We start from the raw sequence: 23,585 nt of genomic DNA on the forward strand, positions 1-23,585 counted from the left end.
GCTTTCCTGAAATGTACCATCACCTTTAAAAACTCTTGCTTATAAACCATCAGGGAGCTCAGGTCTTAAGTGTAACTACCCAATTCTCCTTGCTTGATGCCCTACAACAAATGCCTCCATTTCTCTTGCTGCAAATCCCAGTGTCAGTTTTAGCTTTTTCTATGTGTTCAGGGAGAGGACCAAAGTTTGTTTTGGTAAAAGAAAGAAGAATTATAGAATTCTAATATCACCATTTTGCAATCCTTAATGAATTACTGAATTTAGATAATCAGGGACTTTCAAAGATTACGAAAAGGATAATTAACTCAGGTGCAGTGGCTCATGCCTACAATCCCAGAACTTTGGGAGGCCAAAATAGGACTATTGCCTGAACCAAGGAGTTTGACACCAGCCTGGTCAACATAGCAGGACCCCATCTCTACAAAAAAAAAATTTTAGACTGGTGTAGTGGCATGTACCTGTAGTTCCAACTACTCAGTAGTAGGCTGAGGCAGGAGGATCACTTGAGCCCAAGAGTTCAAGGCTGCAGTGAACCATGACTGTGCCAATGCACTCCAGCCTGAGGGACAGAGCAAGATCCTGACTCAAGAAAACAAACAACAACAAACCAAAAGGACAATGAGACATTATGTGGCCCTGATGGAAGTACACAATATGATCTACGATAAATTCTTACCAAAACCTAAGCACCAATCAGGATTAAGTTCAACTACTTAAAGAAAACACTGAGATCACAGAAACAGGTTAAACATAACCACAGTGACACAACAAGGAAAATCTTCAACAAACACACTGCAGTAAATAAAGACATGGAGAAGAAACATACAAATCACAGAGTCTTAGATGTTTCAACCATATTTGAATCCTGATTTAACAAATGTAAAAAAAAAATGCAACAACTGGAAAACACTGATTACACATTAAGAAATTTTCCAATTTTGTTGCAGTAACTGTATTGTGGTGTTTTGTTGTTATTATTATTTTTTTTGACAGAGACTCACTCTGTGGCCCAAGATGGAGTACAGTGCACAATCTCAGCTCACTGCAACTCTACTTTCTGGGATCAACTGATCCGCTCATCTCAGCCTCCTGAGTAGCTGGGATCACAGGAGTGAGCCACCATGCCCATCCAATTTTTTAATTTTTATTACTTATTAATTTTTACTTTTTGAGACAGAGTCTCACTCTGTCACCCAGGCTGAAGTACAGTGGCATGATCTCAACTCACTGAAACCTATGCCTCCCTTGTTCAAGCAATTCTCCTTTCTAAGCCTCTTGAGTAGCTGGGACTACAGGCGTATGCCACTATATCCGGCTCATTTTTATATTTTTAGTAGAGATATGGTTTCACCATATTGGCCAGGCTAGTCTTGAACTCCTGACCTCAGGTGATCCACCTGCCTCAACCTCCCAAAGTGCTGGGATTACAGGCATGAGCCAAAGCGCCTGACCTTTATTTGTATTTTTGTAGAGATGGGGTTTCACCATGTTGCCCAGTCTAGTCTTGAACTCCTGAGCTCAAGCGATCCAGCCACCTCGGCCTCCCAAAGCACTGGGATTACAGGTTTAGGCCACCATACCTGGTCAGTTTTTTTTTTTTTAAGTTTCTTGAATTAATTTTTTCCTCCATGTGGTTATACTTTATCAATTTGAATTTTTAAAGTTAGTTGCACTTGTTCTATTTGTATTTAATTTTAGAATTTGCTTTATCCATCTTTTAAATTTTTTTTTGAACATGTGAAGCATTTACATGATTCAAAAGTCAAAGCTATATATAATGATACAGAATCCAACAAAAGAGTCTCAATGCAGTTAACATTATGCAGGCACTGAAGACATTCAGAGCTTGGTTTCTAAATAACAGCTCCCTGTAAAAGGAAGCACCACTCTAGAGAAAAACAAGATTCCGTGCCCGGGGCCGGGAGTCACAAGGGAAGTTTGTGTATCTCTGATCCAACAGATGGCAATGAAGTGTTCAAAGGCTAACAGGGATATAGAGGAGCCACTCTGAAGGAGTTCCATTAACTACATGGAGACAATATGAATATCAAAAATAATAACAATAAATGATACTAAAAAAAAGACCATGAATCTGGCGTGATCCCAAAAAAAGGTACGTGTACGAGCAGGGGTAGCTCTTCTTTACAGAAGAAAGGCAGCTAGGCCAGACACAGTGGCTCATGCCTATAATTCTAGCGCTTTGGGAGGCCAAGGTGGGCAGATCGCTTGAGCCCAGTAGTTCAAGACCACCCTGGGCAATACAGTGAGACTCCTCTACAAAAAAAAAAAAAAAAAAAAAAAAAAAATGGCCAGGCGTGGTATTACACACCTATAGTCCCATCTACTCAGGAGGCTGAAGAGGAGGGACTGCTTGAGCCCAGGAGGTCAAGGCTGCAGTGAGCCATTATTGTGCCATGCACTCCAGCCTGGGCAACACAGTGACACACCATCTCAAACAAAAAAAAAATGTAGGAGTAGAAAATGTGAAAAAATCATAACTTTGCAACCACCAGTCTAATAGGTGATTCAGACAAGTATCAGTGGAAGTTAAAAACACTGGATGAATGAAAGGTTGTTGAGAATACTACGTTTGAAATGAAAACACAGTAACATCATCTTTGTAACATTACAGACACTAATTTTTAACATGAAATAACTATGAAGACATAATCAGAGAAATTCAAATAGTCAATACTCTTTTAAAATGTCAATTTCAGGCTGGTGTGGTGGCTCATGTCTATAATCCCAGCACTTTGGGAGGCCGATATGGGCAGATCATCTGAGGTCAGGAGTTCAAGACCAGCCTGACCAATATGGTAAAACTCTGTCTCTACTAAAAATACAAAAATTAGCTGGGCATGGTGGCAGGTGCCTGTAGTACCAGCTACCCAAGAAGGCTGAGACAGGAGAACTGCTTGAACCCGGGAGATGGAGGTTGCAGTGAGCCGAGATCATGCCACTGCACTCCAGCCTGTGTAAAACAACAAAACTCCATCTCAAAAACAAAATAAAATAAAATGTCAATTTCAGGCTGGGCACGAGGACTCACATCTGTAATCCCAGCATTTTGGGAGGCCAAGGCAGGCACATCACTTGAGGCCAGGAGTCCAAGACCAGTCTGGCCAATATGGCAAAACCCCATCGCTACTAAAAGTTCAAAAATTAGTGGGGCATGATGGAGCATGCTGATAATCCCAGCTACTTAGAAGGCTGAGGCATGAGAACTGCTTGAAACCACGAGGTAGAGTTTACAGTAAGCCAAGATGGTACCCTTGCACTCCAGCCTGGATGACAGACCAAGACTCTGTCTCAAAAAAAGTCAACTTCAGGAAAGACAAAAGAGGCTAGATTATAGAAAATTAAAGGGCATGAGAAATGGACATAATGTGACATCATTCACTAGATACTAACTTGGAAAAAAAATAAAAGATACGTTTTAACATCTGGAGATAAATCATTGCGTAGTAAACAATAAGATTATCATCTCCATAGAAGGAAATCATTCTTTTTCTTAGGTGAAACATGTTGTAGTGTTATGGATGCCTATACAACTTATTTTCAAATGGTTGTGAAAATAAATGTGGAATAGATAAGAAAACGAATGTGGTAATTGGTTAACAGAGATAAAAAGTAGAGACATTTTCACTGTATCGTGCTTTCAACTTTTCTGCAGGTTTGAGATTATTTTCAGCAAAAAATTAGGGGAGATATTCTTAAAATATTACTGTAAACTTGGCTGCATGTGGTGGCTCATGGCTCTAATCTCGGCTCTAATCTCAGCACTTTGGCTGAGGCAGAAGGATCAGTTGAACCCAGGAGTTCACTACCAGCCTATACAACACATCAAGACCTCATCTGTATAATTAAAAAAGAAAAAAAAAAAAAACAGGCATGGTGGTGCATGCACCTGTAATCCCAGCTACTCAGAAAGCTGAGGCAGGAGAATCACTTGAGCCTGGAAGGTTAAGAATCTGAGGCTGCAATGAGCCGTGATTACAACACTGCACTCCAGCCAAGGCAACACAGTGAGACACTGTCTCAAAATAGAAAAAAAATAAGATTACTGTATACATGTACATATTTTGTGAATATGGTTCCTCATCACAACCTCCTCCACTAATATCCTATTTATTTTAAAACACTGTCTCATTTTGGGAAACTTTAAAGTACAATGGATTTAGATAACAGTGTGGATTACTGTTCATTTTCTTAGCATGATAATTGTATTGTGGTTAGGTAAATAAATGTTCTTATGCTGAGGAAATTCATACCAAATTTATTCAGGGGTAAAGTGTTATAATGTGGGTAACTTATTTTCAAATACATTTCCGAATAAAATGTATATGCAGAGGACAGATAAAGCAAATAAGGTAAAAATGTTAACTGCTCAATCAAAATTACACAAGTGTTTATTTTGTTTGAAAATTTTCACATTAAAAGTTAAGGGAAAAAAGCCTCAACTTTCAGAGATACTTATTGATGTTTACCAAAAAAATTTCTCTTGAATTTAATTCAAAATAATCTCAGCAGGAACGGGGAAAGTAAAAATGAGACAGGAGTATCTCTGAGCTAGTAACTGGCAAAGCTGAGAATGGGTAGGTAAATGGGGCTTAATATACTATTTCCTCACTTTTGTGTAAGTTTATAATTTTCCAATATAAAAAGCTAAAAGAAGAATGGGTATTTCTAGTCTGAAATACGTATTTATCTATCCTAACTCCAAAAATATCAGTGAAGAAACATAAAAGAGGCAGGGTGTGGTGGCTCAGGCCTGTAATCCCAGAAATCTGGGAGGCCGAGCGGGTGGATCACCTGAAGTCAGGAGTTTGAGACCAGCCTAGCCAACATGGTAAAACCCATCTCTACTAAAATATGAAAAAAAGTTAGCTGGCCATGATGGCACACACCTGCAGTCCCAGCTACTTGGGAGGCGGAGGCAGGAGAATCGCTTGAACCCAGGAGGCAGAGGTTGCAATGTAGTCAAGATCATACCACTGTGCTACATTCAGTTCAGGCTTATAATCAGAGCACTTTGGGAGTCTGAGATGGGCAGATCATCTGAGCTCAGGAGTTCAAGACCAGCCTGGACAGCATGGGGCAACCCTGTCTCTGCTAAAAATACAAAAATTAGCTGTTTGTGGTGACCGGCACCTGTAATCCGAGTTACTCAGGAGGCTGAGGCAGGAGGAGAATCACTTGAACTCGAGAGGCAGAGGTTGCAATGAGCCAAGACCACACCACTGTACTCCAACCTGGATGACAGAGCCAGACAAACACCATCTCCAAAAAAAAGGAATATTCCCAGGAAGGAGCACCTCAGCAGAAAAAAACATTTTGAGTAATTTCTGAAAGATACAGAATGGTAAGATCAAACAGAAGTCAGAGGCATCAAGTCTATTTCAGGTACAGCCATGAGCTTGGAGATGTTCTGGGTTCTGTCAGGAAACCTGCTACATTTCTTACCTATTATATTTCCAATATATTACCAATTCACTGACAATCCTTGTATCAGCCTTTCCATTGTGGGAGACAGTAACAGAGAACAGATTTCTCAACAGCTGAGTGAATTCACATTACCTACCTGTGCTGATCAAACTAGTTCTTCACTTTTAAGTATGAATGAAAAATAAAGATTTACCAGATATTTGAGGAAAAGCAATAGCATAAAGAATACTCACCAAGATGACTAGAACTAAATGCGAAGAAACCAAATCAATATAAGAAATAGAAATGAAAATTAATTCTAATATCTTCAAACAAATTTTTAAAATTATTCTTTCCATAAACCGAGAACATACTGCCATAAGAAGCCATCAGAGCAAAAGAAACAGTAGTAAGAAATTAAAAACAGGCCAGACATGGTGGCTCACACCTCTAATCCCAGCACTTTGGGAGGCTAAGGCAGGAGGATCACCTGAGTGCAGGAATTTGAGGCTGCAATGAGCTATGACTGACTGCTACACCACTGTATTCCAGCCTGGGTAGAGTGAAATCCTGTCTCTAAAGGAAAAAAAAAAAAAATTAAAAATATGGTGAAATTGTACAATTGTACAATTTTCACAAATTGTGAAAAATTTTTTTAAATTTCAAAGGATCTTTTTTTTTTTTTTTTTTGAGACGGAGTTTCGCTCTTGTTACCCAGGCTGGAGTGCAATGGCGCGATCTCGGCTCACCGCAACCTCCACCTCCTGGGTTCAGGCAATTCTCCTGCCTCAGCTTCCTGAGTAGCTCGGATTACAGGCACACACCACCATGCCCAGCTAATTTTTTGTGTTTTTAGTAGAGACGGGGTTTCACCATGTTGACCAGGATTGTCTCGATCTCTCGACCTCATGATCCACCCGCCTCAGCCTCCCAAAGTGCTGGGATTACAGGCTTGAGCCACCGCGCCCGGCCAAAGGATCTTTAAAGAAGTTTTAGAAATAGAATGAATATGGAAGATAATACAAAAGAGAAATAAAAATAAATATAAAGAAGTTCAGGGCTAGGCACAGTGGCTCATGCCTGTAATCCCAGCTCTTTGGGAAGCCAAAAACAGGAAGAGCACTTGAGGCCAGGAGTTTGAAACCTGCCTGAGCAACACAGCAAGACCTTGTCTTTTGTAGTTTAAAAACTACAAAAAAGTTTTTAAAATTAGTTGGGCACAGTGATCCTAGTTACTCAGGAGGCTAAGGCAGGAGAATCACTTGAGCCCAGGAGTTTGAGGCTTCAGTGAAGTATGATCATGCCACTGTACTCTAACCTAGACAACAGAGCAAGACTCTCTGTCTCTAGAAAAAGTAAAAATTGAAAAAGTTCAGAAATGGGCCGGGAGTGGTGGCTCACACTTGTAATCCCAGTACTTTGGAAGGCCAAGGCAGGCAGATCACCTGAGGTCAGGAATTCGAGAACAGCCCGACCAACATGGAGAAACCCTGTCTCTACTAAAAATACAAAATTAGCTGGGCACATGTCTGTAATCCCAGCTACTCAGGAGGCTGAAGCATGAGAATTGCTTGAACCCGGAAGGCAGAGGTTGCAGTGAGCTGAGATCGCACCATTGCACTCCAGCACAGGCAACAAGAGCGAAACTCTGTCTCAAACAAACAAACAAAAAGTTTAGAAACATAGATGACAGATTGTGGAAATGTAGTATCATTCCAGAAGAAATTCCAGAAGGAAAAAAGGGCTTTAAATAATAATAATAATAATAGTAACCAAAAAATAATAACATTGTAACTATATATATTTACCAAAATATCTCTGAGCAGTAGAAATACTTCAAAATGCCAATACAAGGAAACAAAACCAAAAATAATGGCCCAAGGATTGCAAATCAATACAAATGTCAGAATCTGCCTTTGCATCTGGAGCACCAAATGAGACAACAACAGAGAAAGAGCCATGATGTCTGGGCAGGAATCTGGACAGGCCTTTTATAGGAGAAGTCTCATTCATGAAAGAAGCCCAAAGACACTGAGACAGGCCAAGCCCTAGGGAATAGACCACCCTTACACTCCATCAAAACAACAAAAAAATAACATCCTTTTTTTTTTAAGAGAAATTCTAAAAGTGAAACATATGGTGTGCAGGTAACAGCAGTGAACAATTGTAAGACACCAGGATAAACTGGCTTCTGTATAAGCTAGCACATGACGTGGGAGTTTAAATAGATTTAAAAACTGTAAAAGAAACATTCTTACGTAGCTCAGAACACAAGTCAGGTGGGCCTATGTTCATTTAATTTAAAGGATTCAAGAATGTGTAAATCACATTTTTATGTCTGATTATAGCTAAAGCTAAAATATCATATAAGCAGCTACACAGCAAAACATTAAAGTTCACCAATAAGCAAGCTGAAATAAGTTAACACTATAAGCAATGGCTAAGAAAGCACTTCAGGCTGGTTTTCTTCTACCCCAAATGTCCAGTTAGGAGAGCCTCAAACTCCTTGTATACTAAATAGCCATCACATTACAAGTGAGAAATTTAAACTATACCAACTCTCTTTAAACAGAGTTTGCAATTCAACAAGATTTAGTAAGAGAGAACAGTCATAGTTGCTAAATGAATGACTAGATTAAGAAATACACAAAAAAATGCTAAATTCAGGGAAAGGAAAGATAACTGCTATTAAAAAAAAAAACAGCAGAGTCAATCAAAAAATATCTTATTCTTAAAATAAGTACTTGGCCGGGCACGGTGGCTCAAGCCTGTAATCCTAGCACTTTGGGAGGCCGAGACGGGTGGATCACAAGGTCAAGAGATCGAGACCATCCCGGTCAACATAGTGAAACCCCGTCTCTACTAAAAAAAATACAAAAAATTAGCTGGGCATGGTGGCACGTGCCTGTAATCCCAGCTACTCAGGAGGCTGAGGCAGGAGAATTGCCTGACCCCAGGAGGCGGAGGTTGCGGTGAGCCGAGATCGCGCCATTGCACTCCAGCCTGGGTAAAAAGAGCGAAACTCCATCTCAAAAAAAAAATAATAATAAGTACTTGATGAAATTCCTATCAAAATCCCAACCCTTGTTGGATTTTTATAAGCAGACAAGCTTATTCTAAAACTTGCATAATAAGGCCCGGGCCCTAAGAACAGCTAAAGCTGGGCGCAGTGGCTCCTGCCTATAATCTCAGCACTTTGGGAGGCTAAGGAGGGCAGATCACAAGGTCAGAAGATTGAACCATCCTGGCCAAAATGGTGAAACCCCATCTCTACTAAAATACAAAAATTAGTTGGGCATGGTGATACACGACTGTCATCCCAGCCCCTTGAGAAGCTGAGGCAGGGGAATCACATGAACCTGGGAGGTGGAGATTGCAGTGAGCTGAGGTCAGAGTGAGACTCCATCTCCAAAAAAGAAAAAGAATACTTAAAGCAACTATGAAGTTTATTCTTCTGGAATAAAGGAATCACTGTGTTCAATATTAAGGCTTACCATATGATCACAGTCATCAAGACAGCTGAGGCATAGATAATACACCAACAGAACACAGAAGATAACCCAGAAATAGGACCACACAAATATACTTAAGTGATTTCTGACAAAGGTACAAAAGCAATCCAATAGAATTTTCACAAATCTGTTGAAAAAAATTTTTAACAAATGGCACTGCAAGCAATTGTACATCCATAGGCAAAAACTGAGCCTCAATGTAAACCTCACACCTTATACAAAAATTAACTCTATATAGATGAAGTACTTAAACACAACATATAAAACTATATAATTTGTAAAATAAAATAAAAAAATAAGAGAAAATCTTTGGAACATAGGGCTAAGCAAGAATTCTTAAGATTTGGTAACAAAAGCATCAGCCATAGCAAAATATTGACAAACTAGACCTTATCAAAGTAACTTTTGCTCTGTGAAACACCCTGGAAAGATGAAAAGATAAGTGACAGACATGGAGAAAATATTTGCAAGCCACATATCTGACAAAGGATTACTATCTAGAAAATTTTAAAGAACAATTAAAACTCAATATATTAAAAACAATCCATTCAGAAAATAGTAACGTGGAAGACCAGAAATATACCACTCCAAAATACGAAGAATTGTTGAGCTGAAAGCAAGTAAGAGACAGACACAGGAAAGCTCTCTAACCTCTCTCTATTTGCCTAAAAGCAGACCATACGCTTACAAAGACAAAAGGTATCTTGCTTCCCCTTCTGTCAAGGAGAACAAAGGTTAACAACGGAAGACAACTTGAGACCTGATGGTCCTGGAGATGGTACCAGAGGAATCCACATTAACCAGCTTCACAAACTAGCCTGTATCTGCCATTTATTTGCTTTCCCCCAAGTTGCCACCTCTACAGATTCCAATTCCCTTTCCTTTGTCTTAACACCTCTCTAAAATTTTTTTCCTTTCTTTGATGAAGATGCTATATAAGATGAAATTCAAAGCCACCTCTTCGTGAACTACTCATTCTCTGGGTGTCCCCCATGTACAGATGAAACAGACTTCTTAATAAATTTGTTTTTCTCTTCTTAATCTATCTCTTGTTACAGGGGTTCATTCTAACTAAGAACCTATGGAGGTTCAAACAAAAATTACTATTCTTCCCCTACAGTTCAAAGGCACAAAGAACTATTTCAACGAAGATAATATAGAGGCAGAAAATGCACCCATGAAAAGACTGTCATGCAAATTAACAACACAAAGAATCACTATAGGCCAGGTGCAGTGGCTCACACCTGTAATCCCAGCACTCTGAGAGGCCAAGGCGGGCATATCATTAGCTCAAGAGATCAAAACCATACTGGCCAACATGGTGAAACACCATCTCTATTAAAAATACAAAAATTAGCTGGGCATAATAGTGCACACCTGCAGTCTCAGCTACTCAGGAGGCTGAGACAGGCGAATCGCTAGAACCCAGGACTCGGAGGTTGCAGTGTGCCAAGACAGCACCACTGCATTCCAGCCTGGCAACAGAGCAAGACTCTATCTCAAAAAACAAAAAAAAGAAATATCAGGCCGGGCGCGGTGGCTCACGCCTGTAATCCCAGCACTTTGGGAGGCCGAGGCGGGTGGATCACGAGGTCGAGAGATCGAGACCATCCTGGTCAACATGGTGAAACCCCGTCTCTACTAAAAATACAAAAAATTAGCTGGGCATGGTGGTGCGTGCCTGTAATCCCAGCTACTTAGGAGGCTGAGGCAGGAGAATTGCCTGAGCCCAGGAGGCGGAGGTTGCGGTGAGCCGAGATCGCGCCATTGCACTCCAGCCTGGGTAACGAGAGCGAAACTCCGTCTCAAAAAAAAAAAAAGAAATATCACTATATACCCAACAGAATGACAAAAAAAAAAAAAAAAAAAACAGTGCTAAGTGCTAACACCAAGTGATGGCAAGAATAAACTGGATCGTGCATTCAGTGGCTATTGGAAATATAAATTGGCATGTTCACAGTAGTTTTATTTTTCATAGCCCCAAATTGGAAATGAACCCAGATGTCCTTCAACAGGTGAATGGTTAAACTGTGGTATATCTGGTCAGGCATGGTGGCTCACTCCTGCTATCCCAGCACTTTAGGAGGCTGAGGCAGGCAGATCACCTGAGGTTGGGAGTTCAAGACCAGCCTGACTAACATGGAGAAACCACATCTCTACTAAAAATACAAAATTAGCCAGGTGTAGTGGCACATGCCTGTAATCTCAGCTACTCAGGAGGCTGAGGCAGCAGAATCACTTGAACCCAGGAGGTGGAGGTTGCAATGAGCAGAGATCATGCCACTGCACTCCAGCCTGGGCAACAAGAGAGAAACTCTGTCTCAAAAAAAAGAAAAAAAAAAAAACAAAACAAAACACTGTGGTATATCCATACCATGGACTACTAATTAATAACAAATAGGAATGAACTATTGACACACAAACACCTGGATGAATCACCAGGGAATTGTATTGAGTGAAAAAAGCTAATTCTAAAAGGTTAATGTTGTATGATGCTTTTCTGTAGCATTATTGAAAGGACAGAAACAGATTAGTAGGTTGCTGGTGTTTAGGGAGGAAGCTGTAGGGGTTGGTTGGGGTTGGAGAATGATAGGGACAGGATGGAGGGAGGTGTGACTATAAAAAGGGCAACAGGAGGCTAGGCATGATGGCTTATGCTGTAATCCCAGTACTTTAGGAGGCTGAGGCCTGAGGATCACAAGGTCAGGAGTTCGAGACCAGCCTGACCAACGTGGTGAAACCCTGTTTCTACTAAAAATAGAAAAATTAGCCGGGCATGGTGGAGCATGCCTATAATCCCAGCTACTCAAGAACCCTATCTCAAAAAATATATGTAATATTTATGTATTATATATATTTATAGATGTAACATATATATTTCATATAGAAACCCATGAAGCAGGAAGGACTTTCTAACTATGTCTCCAAACGCTATAAGTCAGTCCAAAACCATAAAGATTAATAAACTAGACAACAAAAATAACCCAATATTTCTGCATAGGGAAAATACCATGAACAATTATCAAAAGACAAATGATATACCAAAAAATAATGGCTTGCAACTCACATAATACAAAGGGGTAAAAGACACTGCGGAGGATAAAGACCAGAAAACCCAAGAGAAAAATAGGCAAAAGATGTAACAGTTAAGTTCATGGCCAGAGGCGGTGGCTCACGCCTGTAATCCCAACACTTTGGGAGGCCGAGACGGGTGGATCACGAGGTCATGAGATCGAGACCATCTGGTCAACATGGTGAAACTCTGTCTCTACTAAAAATACAAAAAATTAGCTGGGCGTGGTGGCGCATGCCTGTAATCCCAGCTACTCAGGAGGCTGAGGCGGGAGAATTGCCTGAACCCAGGAGGCGGAGGTTGCGGTGAGCCGAGATCGCGCCATTGCACTCCAGCCTGGGTAACAAGAGCGAAACTCCATCTCAAAAAAAAAAAAAAAATACAAAAATTAGCTGGGCATGGTGGCACACACCTGTGGTCCCAGCTACTCAGGAGGCTGAGGCAGGAGAATTGCTTGAACCCAGGTAGCGGAAGTTGCAGTGAGCCAAGATTGCACCACTGTACTCCAGCCTGGTGCCTGGTGACAGAGCAAGACTCTGTCATAAAAAAAAAAAAAAAAAAAAAAAAAGTTAAATTTACAGAAAAATAAATACAAGATACCCTTAGACACATGAAAAGGTATTCAACCTCATTCAGTGAAGAAAATCGCATATGCAAACTATATGAAATACCACTTTCTACCTATCTGTTGCCCAAAATCCAAAAGTTGAACCACATATTCTATGGGAGAAGCTGTGAAGAAATAAGCATTCCCATGCATTGCCAATGGACAAACAGAATAATACTATCTCTAGGACAGGCATTCTCACTAAGCTGATCAAGTTCTGGGAATTCATCTAACATACAAACACATACACACAAAATTATAAATATACAAGGTTATTCATTACAACATGGTTTGTCACAGCAAATGGTTGGAAGTACTTTAATAAACACAGACACCCGCACTTGAATTACTATGCAACTGTGACATAGAGAGAAAATGCCATTCATGTTCTGTCATAGAAATATCTGGAACATGCTGTTAAGTGAAAAAGGAATAACAGAAAATAGTGTATATGTCGAACATCAGAATCAGCTTAAGCTGCAAGTTTATCAGAACGTCAGAATAAGGACTCCATCCGTGTCAACTAAATTAGAATCTGCATGTTAACAAGATGCCAGGGATGCACAATTGCATCTAAGTTTGAAAAGCCCTAGAGATAACAGATTCCTTTTAAAGTAAAGGGAGAAAGGAAATAACAATATACATATATATTTTCTTTAAACTGGATAAAGAAACACTGGCAAAGTATATGAGAAACCAGAAAAAAAAAAAATCTATGGTAGAATGACCACACATTCCAGTATGTCTGGGACTGTCCCAATATAGGCCAGTTGTCTTGGCATAATTATTTATAGACCCTCTTTCACTCTCAGTGAAAATGTCTCAGTTTAGATGATAAATAAATGTCACCCTACCTAGAGAAACTGCATGAACAGACAAAGGGAGTGTGACTATGTACATCTTTTGTGTCACTTACTTTTTTAAAACATGTAAATATATTATTAATTCAAAAGTACTTTATTAAGGGGAAAAAAACACATGAAACCAGTAAGTAAAAACAGACCAAGAAGAGCCATAGGCTAAGGATGGAAACCCAAGGATAAGGAATGCCTGGAGCAAAAAGAAAAGATGCCTTCATGAGGACAAGGGAGGAAATCAAAGTTAGGAAAGGACAGCTCAGAGGATGGCATTATAGACACCAACAGAGGAGACTCTCCAAACAAATGCCATGGTTAACAATATATGCAGCAGCCCAGGCAAGTAACACAAAGGCAAAAACATCCACTGGCCTTGACTATGATTTGGTGGCCTTTGCCAGAAGTGATTCAGGTGAGTTTAGGTGAGGGGGCAAGGTTGCATTCATCAGATTGAAACACAGATGAGAAACCCAGAAAACAAGTCAGAACTGTCAGAGATTCAACCTAGAAATAAGAACAAGCTGACACAAACACTTAGAGAAAACTATTTTGAGGACATGTAGCCCCTCCATTCCTCCACATTGTCGGGGTTTTGTTCTTGAATCAAGCAGGACCATCAGAAAGGTGGCTACTCAAACCTCAGCGTTCCATCTCCTGAAAAGCATATGCACTGAGTTCTGCTTTGGAACTGTTTCTACCAAGAAATACTTATAGACAATTTATTGCATTTATTTCAGAATTGTCATGAGAATAATCAGAGATAACATTACAATAACTTGGATAATTCTGTAAAATTAAAAATTCTGCATCTGGCCAGGTGCAATGCTTCACCGTGTAATCCCAGCACTTTGGGGGGCCAAGACAGGCTGATCACTAGGTCAGGAGATCTAGACCAGCCTGGCCAAAATGGTGAAACCCCGTCTCTACTAAAAATACAAAAATCAATTAGGCGTGGTGGCATGTACCTGTAGTCCCAGCTACTCAGGAGGCTGAGGCAAGAGGAATCACTTGAACCTGGGAGGCAGAGGTTGCAGTGAGCAGAGATGGCACCACTGCACTCCAGCCTGGCAACAGAGCGAGACTCCGTCTCCAAAAAAAATCCTGCATCTAATTTGCCAGCTGCACTACTTTGGATTTGCTACTCTGATTTCATTTCCCTTAATGTCAATTTTTGCCTACTCCATTTTCAAAACATAAATCCTTATAAACTTCAGAAAATCCATTTTTAAACAAACTGGGAATAAAGAAACAAAAATCTCACCTGGAATTTGTTCATTTTCTGCTCTTAGTGGAGGAGGGAGAGCTGAAGGAAAAGAAAGGAAGAAATGTCAGGAGAGCCTTGGCCGGCCTTGCAGTTCGAAGATTCACCTGCCTATACAGCTCCACACACAAGATACTTACATGTCCATGTGTGGTTCCGATATATGCTGAGCTCAGACATGACACTTTTCATTGAGTGAATGTAAACATTTCTTATTGATTTATTACCAATTTAGGTTCTGTGACACAGAAAAATTAAAAACATGAAAAGATGAGTTTAACAAGTAACAGTAATCTAAAGGAAGAAACACTATCAATTTGTCAAAATTCCTCGTGGGGAAAAAAACCTCAGGCCATATTGTTTATCTATTTACCTGTTAACACCATTAATCCCCTGAGGTCAGAAATGAAAAAAAAAAAAAAAAAAAAAAAAAAAACCTCTAAAAAAGGGACGGAGTGTTTAAGGCAAGATAAACTTTTAAAAAATGTTTGTTCTAATTTGCTAACAATTCCTCAAAAGGATCTTTTAATGAGAAACTGTGATATAGAGGCAACAAAATGGGCAGCAGTGGCCTGGGAAACTGCAGACTTGACTTCTAACCTTGGTTGTGCCTCTAACAGATGACAAAGATCTGTACTAGTCACCTCCTCAAATTCAATTTTGTTTTTCCATCTTTCAAATAAGGTCAAAACAGATAACCCAGGTAGGACCTGCCTGCACTATCATCCTGCGAGAGGAGGAAGCTCAGCAGCTCATCAGGACATCCCGGGTGTTCGCAGAGGGCTGATGACAGCATTTCCTTTGCTGTGGCCGTGAGCCTTTCACCCATCCCTGCCCTCAGACTCTCCAGAGGTGACGCTCCCATCAGCCGTGCACGCACCCACCCCTCAGCTCCAGCTCACCTCTCTTCTTAAACTTGTCCCAGACCTTCCACCGGCACACAGACTCCGACGGCTTCGGGATACTGCGCCATGATTATACATAATACATAAACGAACGCGCAACGTATCAATAATAACTTGGGATACGGGGACGATCACAGCCAAAAGGGGCCCTAGTGGGCAGCTAGGCCAGCCCCTTCGCTCTTGCACTCCACGGGCAGCGAGGCCCTGGGGCCGGTGCAGGCGCCGTCTCCCCCGGACTCCCCCAGGAAACGCACGCCCAGCAAATACAGCACCTAAACAATGCAAGTGCTCAGAACAACCTGAGGCGGCAAGTATTCCTAATATCCGTAACTTACAGAGAGGAAAAACGAGTCTCCCATAGGTAATTGTGTCTGACTAATTCATTCGCCGAGGACCTGGCCCAGCCACTCTCCCCCGCAGCCCCGCCCCCCCAGCGCACAAAAAGCGCACACGCACACGCCATACGTCATGCGCACGCCCACGGCAAACGTCACACACGCTACGCACGCGCGCGCTGTCTCCTCACCCGCAGCCTGTTCCCTCCCCACCCGCGGCAACACGGCTGTGCTTACGCGCCAGGCGCAGGGACTGGACACGTATGGACCCCGCGAGCCAGGGCACTCGCGTTCTCACGCCGGATCTGGACCCTTTGGACGGAGACGCCCTCGATGCGCCGTCCTTGTACTCTGCAGACACTGCAGGCTTTGGGCTCCCTACCTACGGCCGAATTCTCGCCACCGCCCGCCCCGCCTTCCGGCAGCACGGGGACACCCTAACCCTCGCCCAGTCCTCCGGGGCTCACCGGACGCTTCCTCGCCGCGTGGACCCAGAGGCGAGGGATTTGTTTCCCACGAGGGACTGGAGGCCGGGGAAGAACGCGGGGTGGTTGTTGGGGGACGGGGGAGCGTGGAGGCGGGGATGCACATGCGCAGAGGGAGTGGCGCGGCGGCAGGGCGCAGGAGTTGGGCTGCTGGGTGCGGGGCTTCGAAAAGTGCTACCTCTCTTAAGCGAGGCATCGGGACGATGCCTACCTGTTTTGGCCGCACCCCTCAGTTGTAAAATGAGGCTAATTGTCGTGCCTAGCTAGTTAGCAGGGGTTTTATGAGAATTAAAGGCGCTTTACGTTGTAAAAGCACTTAAACCGGTGTCTGACACATAAATTGTTAAGTATATTTCTCAAGATTCCCCATTATATATATCATGCCGCTTGTCATAAACAAGGCTCTCCTACAAAACAGCCTTGTTTAGTGGGTTGGAAGATTACTGTCTCAGTTACCCACTCCTGCCTGGAACCAGGATTCCAGCTTCCGCAGTGGTTGTGATCAAACCAATGTGCCTTTTAGACACACGCCAAGAGAAGGAAACATGTGCTTGCATTTGTTCATGAACGTGCATGTTAACGTTTAACTGAAAGTCTAGAAGAGAAAACTAACATCTCGGACCAGTATGGTTATTCTCTGGAATAAGGAAAAACACAAGCTAATAATTAAAGAGCCAAACGTAAAATTGTTTATATGGTTTTAAAAAACCGTGCATGGTGGCTCTTGCCTGTAATCCGAGGACTTTGGGAGGCCGAGGTGGACAGATTACAAAGTTAAGAGATCAAGTCCAGCCCTGCCAACATGGTGAAACCCTGTCTCTACTAAAAATCCAAAAATTAGCTGGGCGTGGTGGCCCATTCCTGTAATCCCAGCTACTCTGGAGGCTGAGGAGAATCACTTGAACCAGGAGGGCAGAGATTTCATGAGCTGAGACGGCGCCACTGCACTCCAGCCAGGCCACAGTGCAAGACTCTCCATCTCAAAAAAAAAAAAAAGCGTTTGAGTAACAAATTTAATGAAGAAAACACGCTCTCATCTCCCAAACCAACCATACTTTACCCAGAACTACACATACATTCTTTTATGTGCACATCTGGCATTTTCAGCACACTATGGGTGTGTTAAAACTTTTCGTTAAAAAATGAACTCTTTGGTCATTGTCCATTTTTTAAACTTTTCATTTGCTCATAATTTCAGATTTACAGAAGAGTTGCAAAGATAGTTGCCATATGCCTTTCACCCAGATTCTACTAGGTTAGTATTTTACATAACCATGGTATATTTACCAAAACTAAGAAAATAACATAGGTACAAGTACTGTTAACTGAACTGCAGAGTTTATTCAGATTTCAGCAGTTGTTCCACTAATGCCCTTTTTCGGTTCCAGCATCCAATCCAGCATATCAAGTATATTTACTTATGTCTTAGTCTTGGCCAGTTTGTAATCGTTTCTTGGTCTTAGCTTGTCTTTCGTGAACTTGATATGGAAATGAAAACATGCCCTCTTGACTTCAGTCCACAGGTATGAGCCACCACCCTCAGCCTGTAGTTTAACTTCTGGCCAGCAGGCAACAAGAACCAAGTAAGGCAATAACATTCTGCTGATGATACTGAGATTGTGCGTTTTTAGGAAGCACACCACAAACAAATTGTGGCTTTCCCATAGTGTGATACCAGGTGGCATGGTAACATGATTTTTTTACTGGTTAGTTGACCATGATCACATGTATTAACTTCAATTTGTCCTGAGGCTGCCTGCCTACCTTTAGTGCCTACAACCTACCTTGGTATGTAAACAAAGCCTAACTTAGGAGTATACTTTCATAACAAATAGCTGAGTCAGCCAGTTACAGAAGCTGAGCCTTAGCCAGTTACAGGCTGGCAACTAATCAGACCATTTCCAAATAAGGCCAAAGTTGAGCTATAACCAGTCAAGCTATTTCTGTAGAGCACTTCTGTTTTTTATCTATAAATATTCCCTGCCCACTTTATGGAGTTCTCTGAAGCACTTCAGGTTCTGAGTGTTGTCTGGTTCAGGAATCTTTCTTTGCTGAAATGAAGTATGCCAAACTTAATTTTCTAAAATTTGTCTTTTAACACTTGGTTAAGGTAGTGTCTGATAGGTTTCTCCCTATTTTTTCCTGTCCAGTCTATACATAGAAGTGGGTCCATAAGTCCAGCCCATACTCAAGGGGAAAGAAAATAAGCTCCATTTTAAATTTGTGGTTATATTTGGCAGGGGGTGGGGGCGGTGAGAAAGAATGTTTATTCAGGTCTGATGCCTTGATACAGCTAGATGAACAAAGACATCATTCAAAGCCATGAGAACAATCATCATATTGGTGTAACCTTCCTTCCTCCCCTTGGGCACAGTCTTTGCATCTGGCCCCCTTCCCAGCTGTTTCCTTTGAAATCTGGAAGTTGGGAGGCAAGGATCACTTCTTGGCATCTTCTTCCTGGGTGGTCAAATCTGCCTCCTTCTGAATAGCCAGGAAGATGGCTTGTTCCTTCTGGAAAGCTGCAAGCTCTTCTGAACTGAGGTCCTTTACCATGCGAATGCCCAGGGAATGGGCAGACCTGATGATGGACTGGACAACAGAGGACAGGGGTGCGTCCTGCGGGGCAAATGCCTCATCCTGAGCTTTGATGCAGGCAATCTCATACACATGCTTCAAGGTCACCAGGCCTGCCATCTCTTTCCCTGTCTGCCAGGCCCCCTTTTCAGGGAAAAAACATGCTATGTATGTGGGGAAAAAAACATAATATCTTAGCCTGTTTTTCTACAAACAAATTTGAAGTAAAAATTTACTCAATAACCCATTGGTTAGGATGGGCAGTCCTACTGCAGAAGTGAGGTAACAGAGTACGGCTTGTTAGGACAAAGAGAAAGTACAAGAGGGTGATTACCTAGTTAGCAGTAGCTCTGCAGTAAGCACATCTGATTTTTCAGTCTAGCAGGACACCTTCAGAGAGGCTTTATATGTACCACTATGTCTCAGAACAGCCTTTCAGAAAGGTGGAAGGGAATATGATTTATTTGCTGTCTTCTTATTTCTCTCTCTCATTAGAGAGTCTTCTGTAGAGTTTTAACTCCCTTACATTGCTGGATTGCATCACCCAGCCTCTCTCTAAGCAGATAGTGGAGAAGGCAGAGCCTCCATGGAGCCGGTCCAGCCACTTGGGTACTTCGGTGTCTCTGTTAAGTCAGCACAACACATGGTGCTCCTCAGTCTGCAACTGCAGCCGTGCCAACCCCAGAGACCTGGCTTCATGACTACTAACAGAACAAGCCATTACTAAGGCTACTCTGGCAAGAAAGGAGTGACAGTCCGGGTTGATGCATAAACTGAGTTTGGTATATATGCAAAACACTTGTTCATAAGGAACTCTCTTGTTAGGTTAAGACATGGCTCTGTTCCCTTTACCAAGTAAACGTGATGCAGTGTCCTTTGAAGCTCATGTCCTTTGAACCCGAGTTCCAAGGGAACTACATAAAATGCCCCATAAAACTATTGTAAGAATAAGGGAGTGAAAAGATTAGGAAAAAAAAGTAGTAGGTGATGAAATGTCACCTGATCAACATGGACATAAAGTAGATAAATAATTGAACCAAATATTAAACCATGAATTTCAAAAAGGACTAATTGAATTGATTGCCTGTGTGATGTAAGAGTTCAAGAAGGATGTTAGCTGGGCACGGTGGCTCACGCCCGTAATCCCAGCACTTTGGGAGGCCAAGGCAGGCAGATCACGAGGTCAAGAGATCGAGACCATTCCTGGCCAACAGGGTGAAACCCCATCTCTACTAAAAATACAAGAAAAATTAGCTGGGCATGGTGGCATGTGCCTGTAGTCCCAGCTACTCGGGAGGCTGAGGCAGGAGAGTTGCTTGAACCTGGGAGGCGGAGGTTACAGTGAGCTGAGATCGTGCCATTGCACTCCAGCTTGGCACCTGGCGACACAGCGAGACTGTCTCAAAAAAAAAGAACGATATTAAGGCAATAGTATAATGTTTTAATTAATTTAATAAAATGCATTCTGGGATGTCAAGCTCAGGAAAGAATTGGAAGAAATAGTAAGAATCATAGTAAAGAAAGCAAATTTGGGTCAGGCAAGCTGACTTACACCTGTAATTCCAGCACTTTTGGAGGCCAAGGCAGATGGATCACTTGAGGTCAGGAGTTTGTAGAAAAACAAGCTAAGATAGCATGTTTTTTTCCCCACATACAGGTGTCTGTGACTTTTTTTCTGAAATGGAAAGTCTCATTTCTTGCATTGTCAGAGCGTCACTAAAAAATATGACTTGTGTGTCTGTTTCCATACTTAACCCTACATTAGCTTCACAGAACCAGACTGCATTCAAAGGAGCTCCAGCTGTCTTGTGCACAGTACTGTCATTCCAAGAGAGATTTAGACTTTGAACCTCAAAATATGTACTTTGTCTCTCTAAAGTATTTTACCAATTTCTTCCAGCACCAGAAATGCTGTTTCTTTTCATCTGCTGTTACATATGGCCCTCCTTAATTTTTCAGTGATTCTGGCAGCATTTCCACTTATATTGATTTGGGGTTTCAGATATCCTCTATTGTCACAAGATAAAGTTTGTGTTGCTCTTTTTCCTTATTGCTTCTGGATGACCTTCTGTAGACAGAGACAGAGAAAACGCTAACTTTACACAACCTGCTTCAGAAAAGCTCACTTTCTCCTTGAAACAGTCTTCACTTGGTTGCAGGATACTTTGTTTCCACTCATCCCCAAACCGCTTTTTCTTCTTCTTTGCTCAGTTTTACTTTCATGACCTGGGAAAGGTAATGACCCAGGGGACACCCTCCAGTCCTACCCCAGAAGAGAGGTTATCTAATCCCTCAGCTTTAAATACTGAACTTAAAAACTGTGAACTACTGCCATAAGCTGATAATTTCCAAATAAATATCTTCCACCTAGACTTGCCCTGAACTACCTGCTTATATACCCAAATGCTTATTTGTCATGTAACCCTGGATATTTTATAATCACCTGAAATATATTCCTAGTAAAGTTACTAGATTTCAAAGATAAAGAATCATTTTCACAGCCGGTTAATGTAAGAAAAAAGTCCAGCTGATGTCAGGCTTTTCTATTAACAAAATTTGCAATACAAAACTGCAAAAAGGGGTGAGGCTCGGTGGCTTATGGCTGTAATCTCAGCACTTTGGGTGGCTGAGGAGGATCACCTGAGGTTGGGAGTTCAAGACCAGTCTGACCAATATGGAGAAACTCCATCTCTATTAAATAAACTACAAAATTAGCGAGGCATGGTGGTGCATGTCTGTAATCCCAGCTAATCAGGAGGCTGAGGCAGGAGAATCACTTGAACTCGGGAGGTGGAGGTTGCAGTGAGCAAAGATCGCACCATTGCACTCCAACTTGAGCAACAAGAGTGAAACTCTGTCTCAAAAACAAAAAAACTGCGAAAAGTCAGTAGAGCAATTGCTACAAAATTCTTAGGGTGGGTCAAATTAAGAACTTTTTACCAGGTTAAAGAGTGATCCTTTAACAAAAAAGAGGAAATCTTTTTTTGAATAATCAAGAATTCTGGGCCCTTGGTCCCTAAGACCTTTTATTAGAGGCTGAATATTAGATAACCAAGAGGTGACACAAAACGCATGGTAAAAAGATTGGTAGTAGGCTCTGAATTTAATTGAGGAACTAATTCTAAAGCAAATGTAGAATTAGGTGACAGATGAGAATGTGTTATTGAAAACCTGGGCATTATAGACTGTATTCAGTTTGATTAAGGGGAGGCTAAAAAGTGGGAAGAATGATAGTATTCTTATAAAGTGAGTTCTGTTAAAATGCACTGTACACATTTTTTAAAATCACTGATCTTTTTATAGTTAGTACAATAAAAATCACAGGCCTATCTGGGCGTGGTGGCTCACACCTGTAATCCCAGCACTTTCGGAGGCTGAGGCGGGCAGATGATGAGGTCAGGAGATTGAGACCATCTTGGCCAACATGACACCCTCTCTCTACTAAAAATACAAAAATTAACTGGGTGTGGTGGCACATACCTGTAGTCCCAGCTACTTGGGAGTCTGAGGCAGGAGAATCACTTGAACCCGGGAGGTGGAGACTGCAGTGAGCCAAGATCATGCCACTGCACTCTAGCCTGGTGACAGAGTGAGACTCTGTCTCAAGAAAAGAAAAAAAATCCTAGGGCTAATGGGAAAAGGAGGTCAAAGTCTAACACTCAAAAACTTTTCTGTGTCAGTGATACACAACAGTGAAGTCTTCAGTTGCAATTTTGGATTTAATTTCTCCTTTTGATTCTTTTGGTTTTTGCCTTATTAATTTTGAAGCATTATTAAGTGTATATATACTAGTATCCTTATGTTCACTTCGTGAATTAACCACATTAATAATTATGTAATGTCTCTCTTTATACCTAGTAATACTTTGTTCTCAATTCTACTTTGATATTAACTTAAGCTATTCCAGTTGTCTTTTAATTTTATTTACCTTTTTCCATACTTTTAATCTATTTATATTTAAAGTGAACTTCTTGGTTTGGTTTGTTTTGTTTTGTTTTGTTTTCTGGAGATGGAGTCTTGCTCTGTCGCCCAAGCTGGAGTGCAATGGTGTGATCTTGGCTCACTGCAACTTCCACCTCCTGGGTTCAAGTGATTATCCTGCCTCAGCCTCCTGAGTTGCTGGGATTACAGGTGCGTGCCACCATGCCCAGCTAATTTTTTGTATTTTAGTAGAGACAGGGTTTCACCATGTTGGCCAGGCTGGTCTTGAACTCTTGACCTTGTGATCTGCCTGCCTTGGCCTCCTGAAGTGCTGGAATTACAGGCATGAGCCACTGTGCCCAACCATGAATTTCTTAAGACAGCATGTGGTTGGGTGGGTGTTGCTTTTATATCTTATGAGAAAACTTTTTTTTTTTTCTTGAGATGGAGTTTCACTGTATTGCCCAGGCTGGAAAGCAGTGGCACAATCTTGGCTCATTGCAACTTCTGCCTCCCGGGTTGAAGCAATTTCCAGCTAATTTTTGTACTTTTAGTAGAGACGGTTTCATTTGTTGGCCAGGCCGCTGGTCTTGAACTCCTGACCTCAAGTGATCTGTTGCCTAGACCTCGT

At 41.6% G+C, this 23,585-nt stretch overlaps 1 protein-coding gene across 4 annotated transcripts in view; it reads right to left on the reverse strand.

The window, feature by feature from the left end:
• LOC101030431 (zinc finger protein 248) overlaps positions 1-16,543 on the reverse strand; it is a 30,139-nt gene extending 13,596 nt beyond the window's left edge. The window contains exons 1-4 of one of the 4 annotated variants that reach the window (XM_010340639.3): positions 16,442-16,543; positions 15,637-15,698; positions 14,875-14,972; positions 14,735-14,776 (exon numbers count right to left, since the gene is read on the reverse strand). In XM_010340639.3, the coding sequence (XP_010338941.1) occupies positions 14,735-14,749 (15 nt within the window). In that variant the 5' untranslated portion in view covers positions 14,750-14,776; positions 14,875-14,972; positions 15,637-15,698; positions 16,442-16,543. Of the gene's footprint in view, positions 1-14,734; positions 14,777-14,874; positions 14,973-15,636 lie in introns of all 4 variants that reach the window. The other 3 variants (XM_074382076.1, XM_074382077.1, XM_010340640.3) reach the window with 3 other exon arrangements.
• Between the last annotated feature and the right edge of the window lie 7,042 nt (positions 16,544-23,585).

Source organism: Saimiri boliviensis, chromosome 12 (assembly GCF_048565385.1).
Source record: "Saimiri boliviensis isolate mSaiBol1 chromosome 12, mSaiBol1.pri, whole genome shotgun sequence".
Lineage (NCBI taxonomy): Eukaryota > Metazoa > Chordata > Mammalia > Primates > Cebidae > Saimiri > Saimiri boliviensis.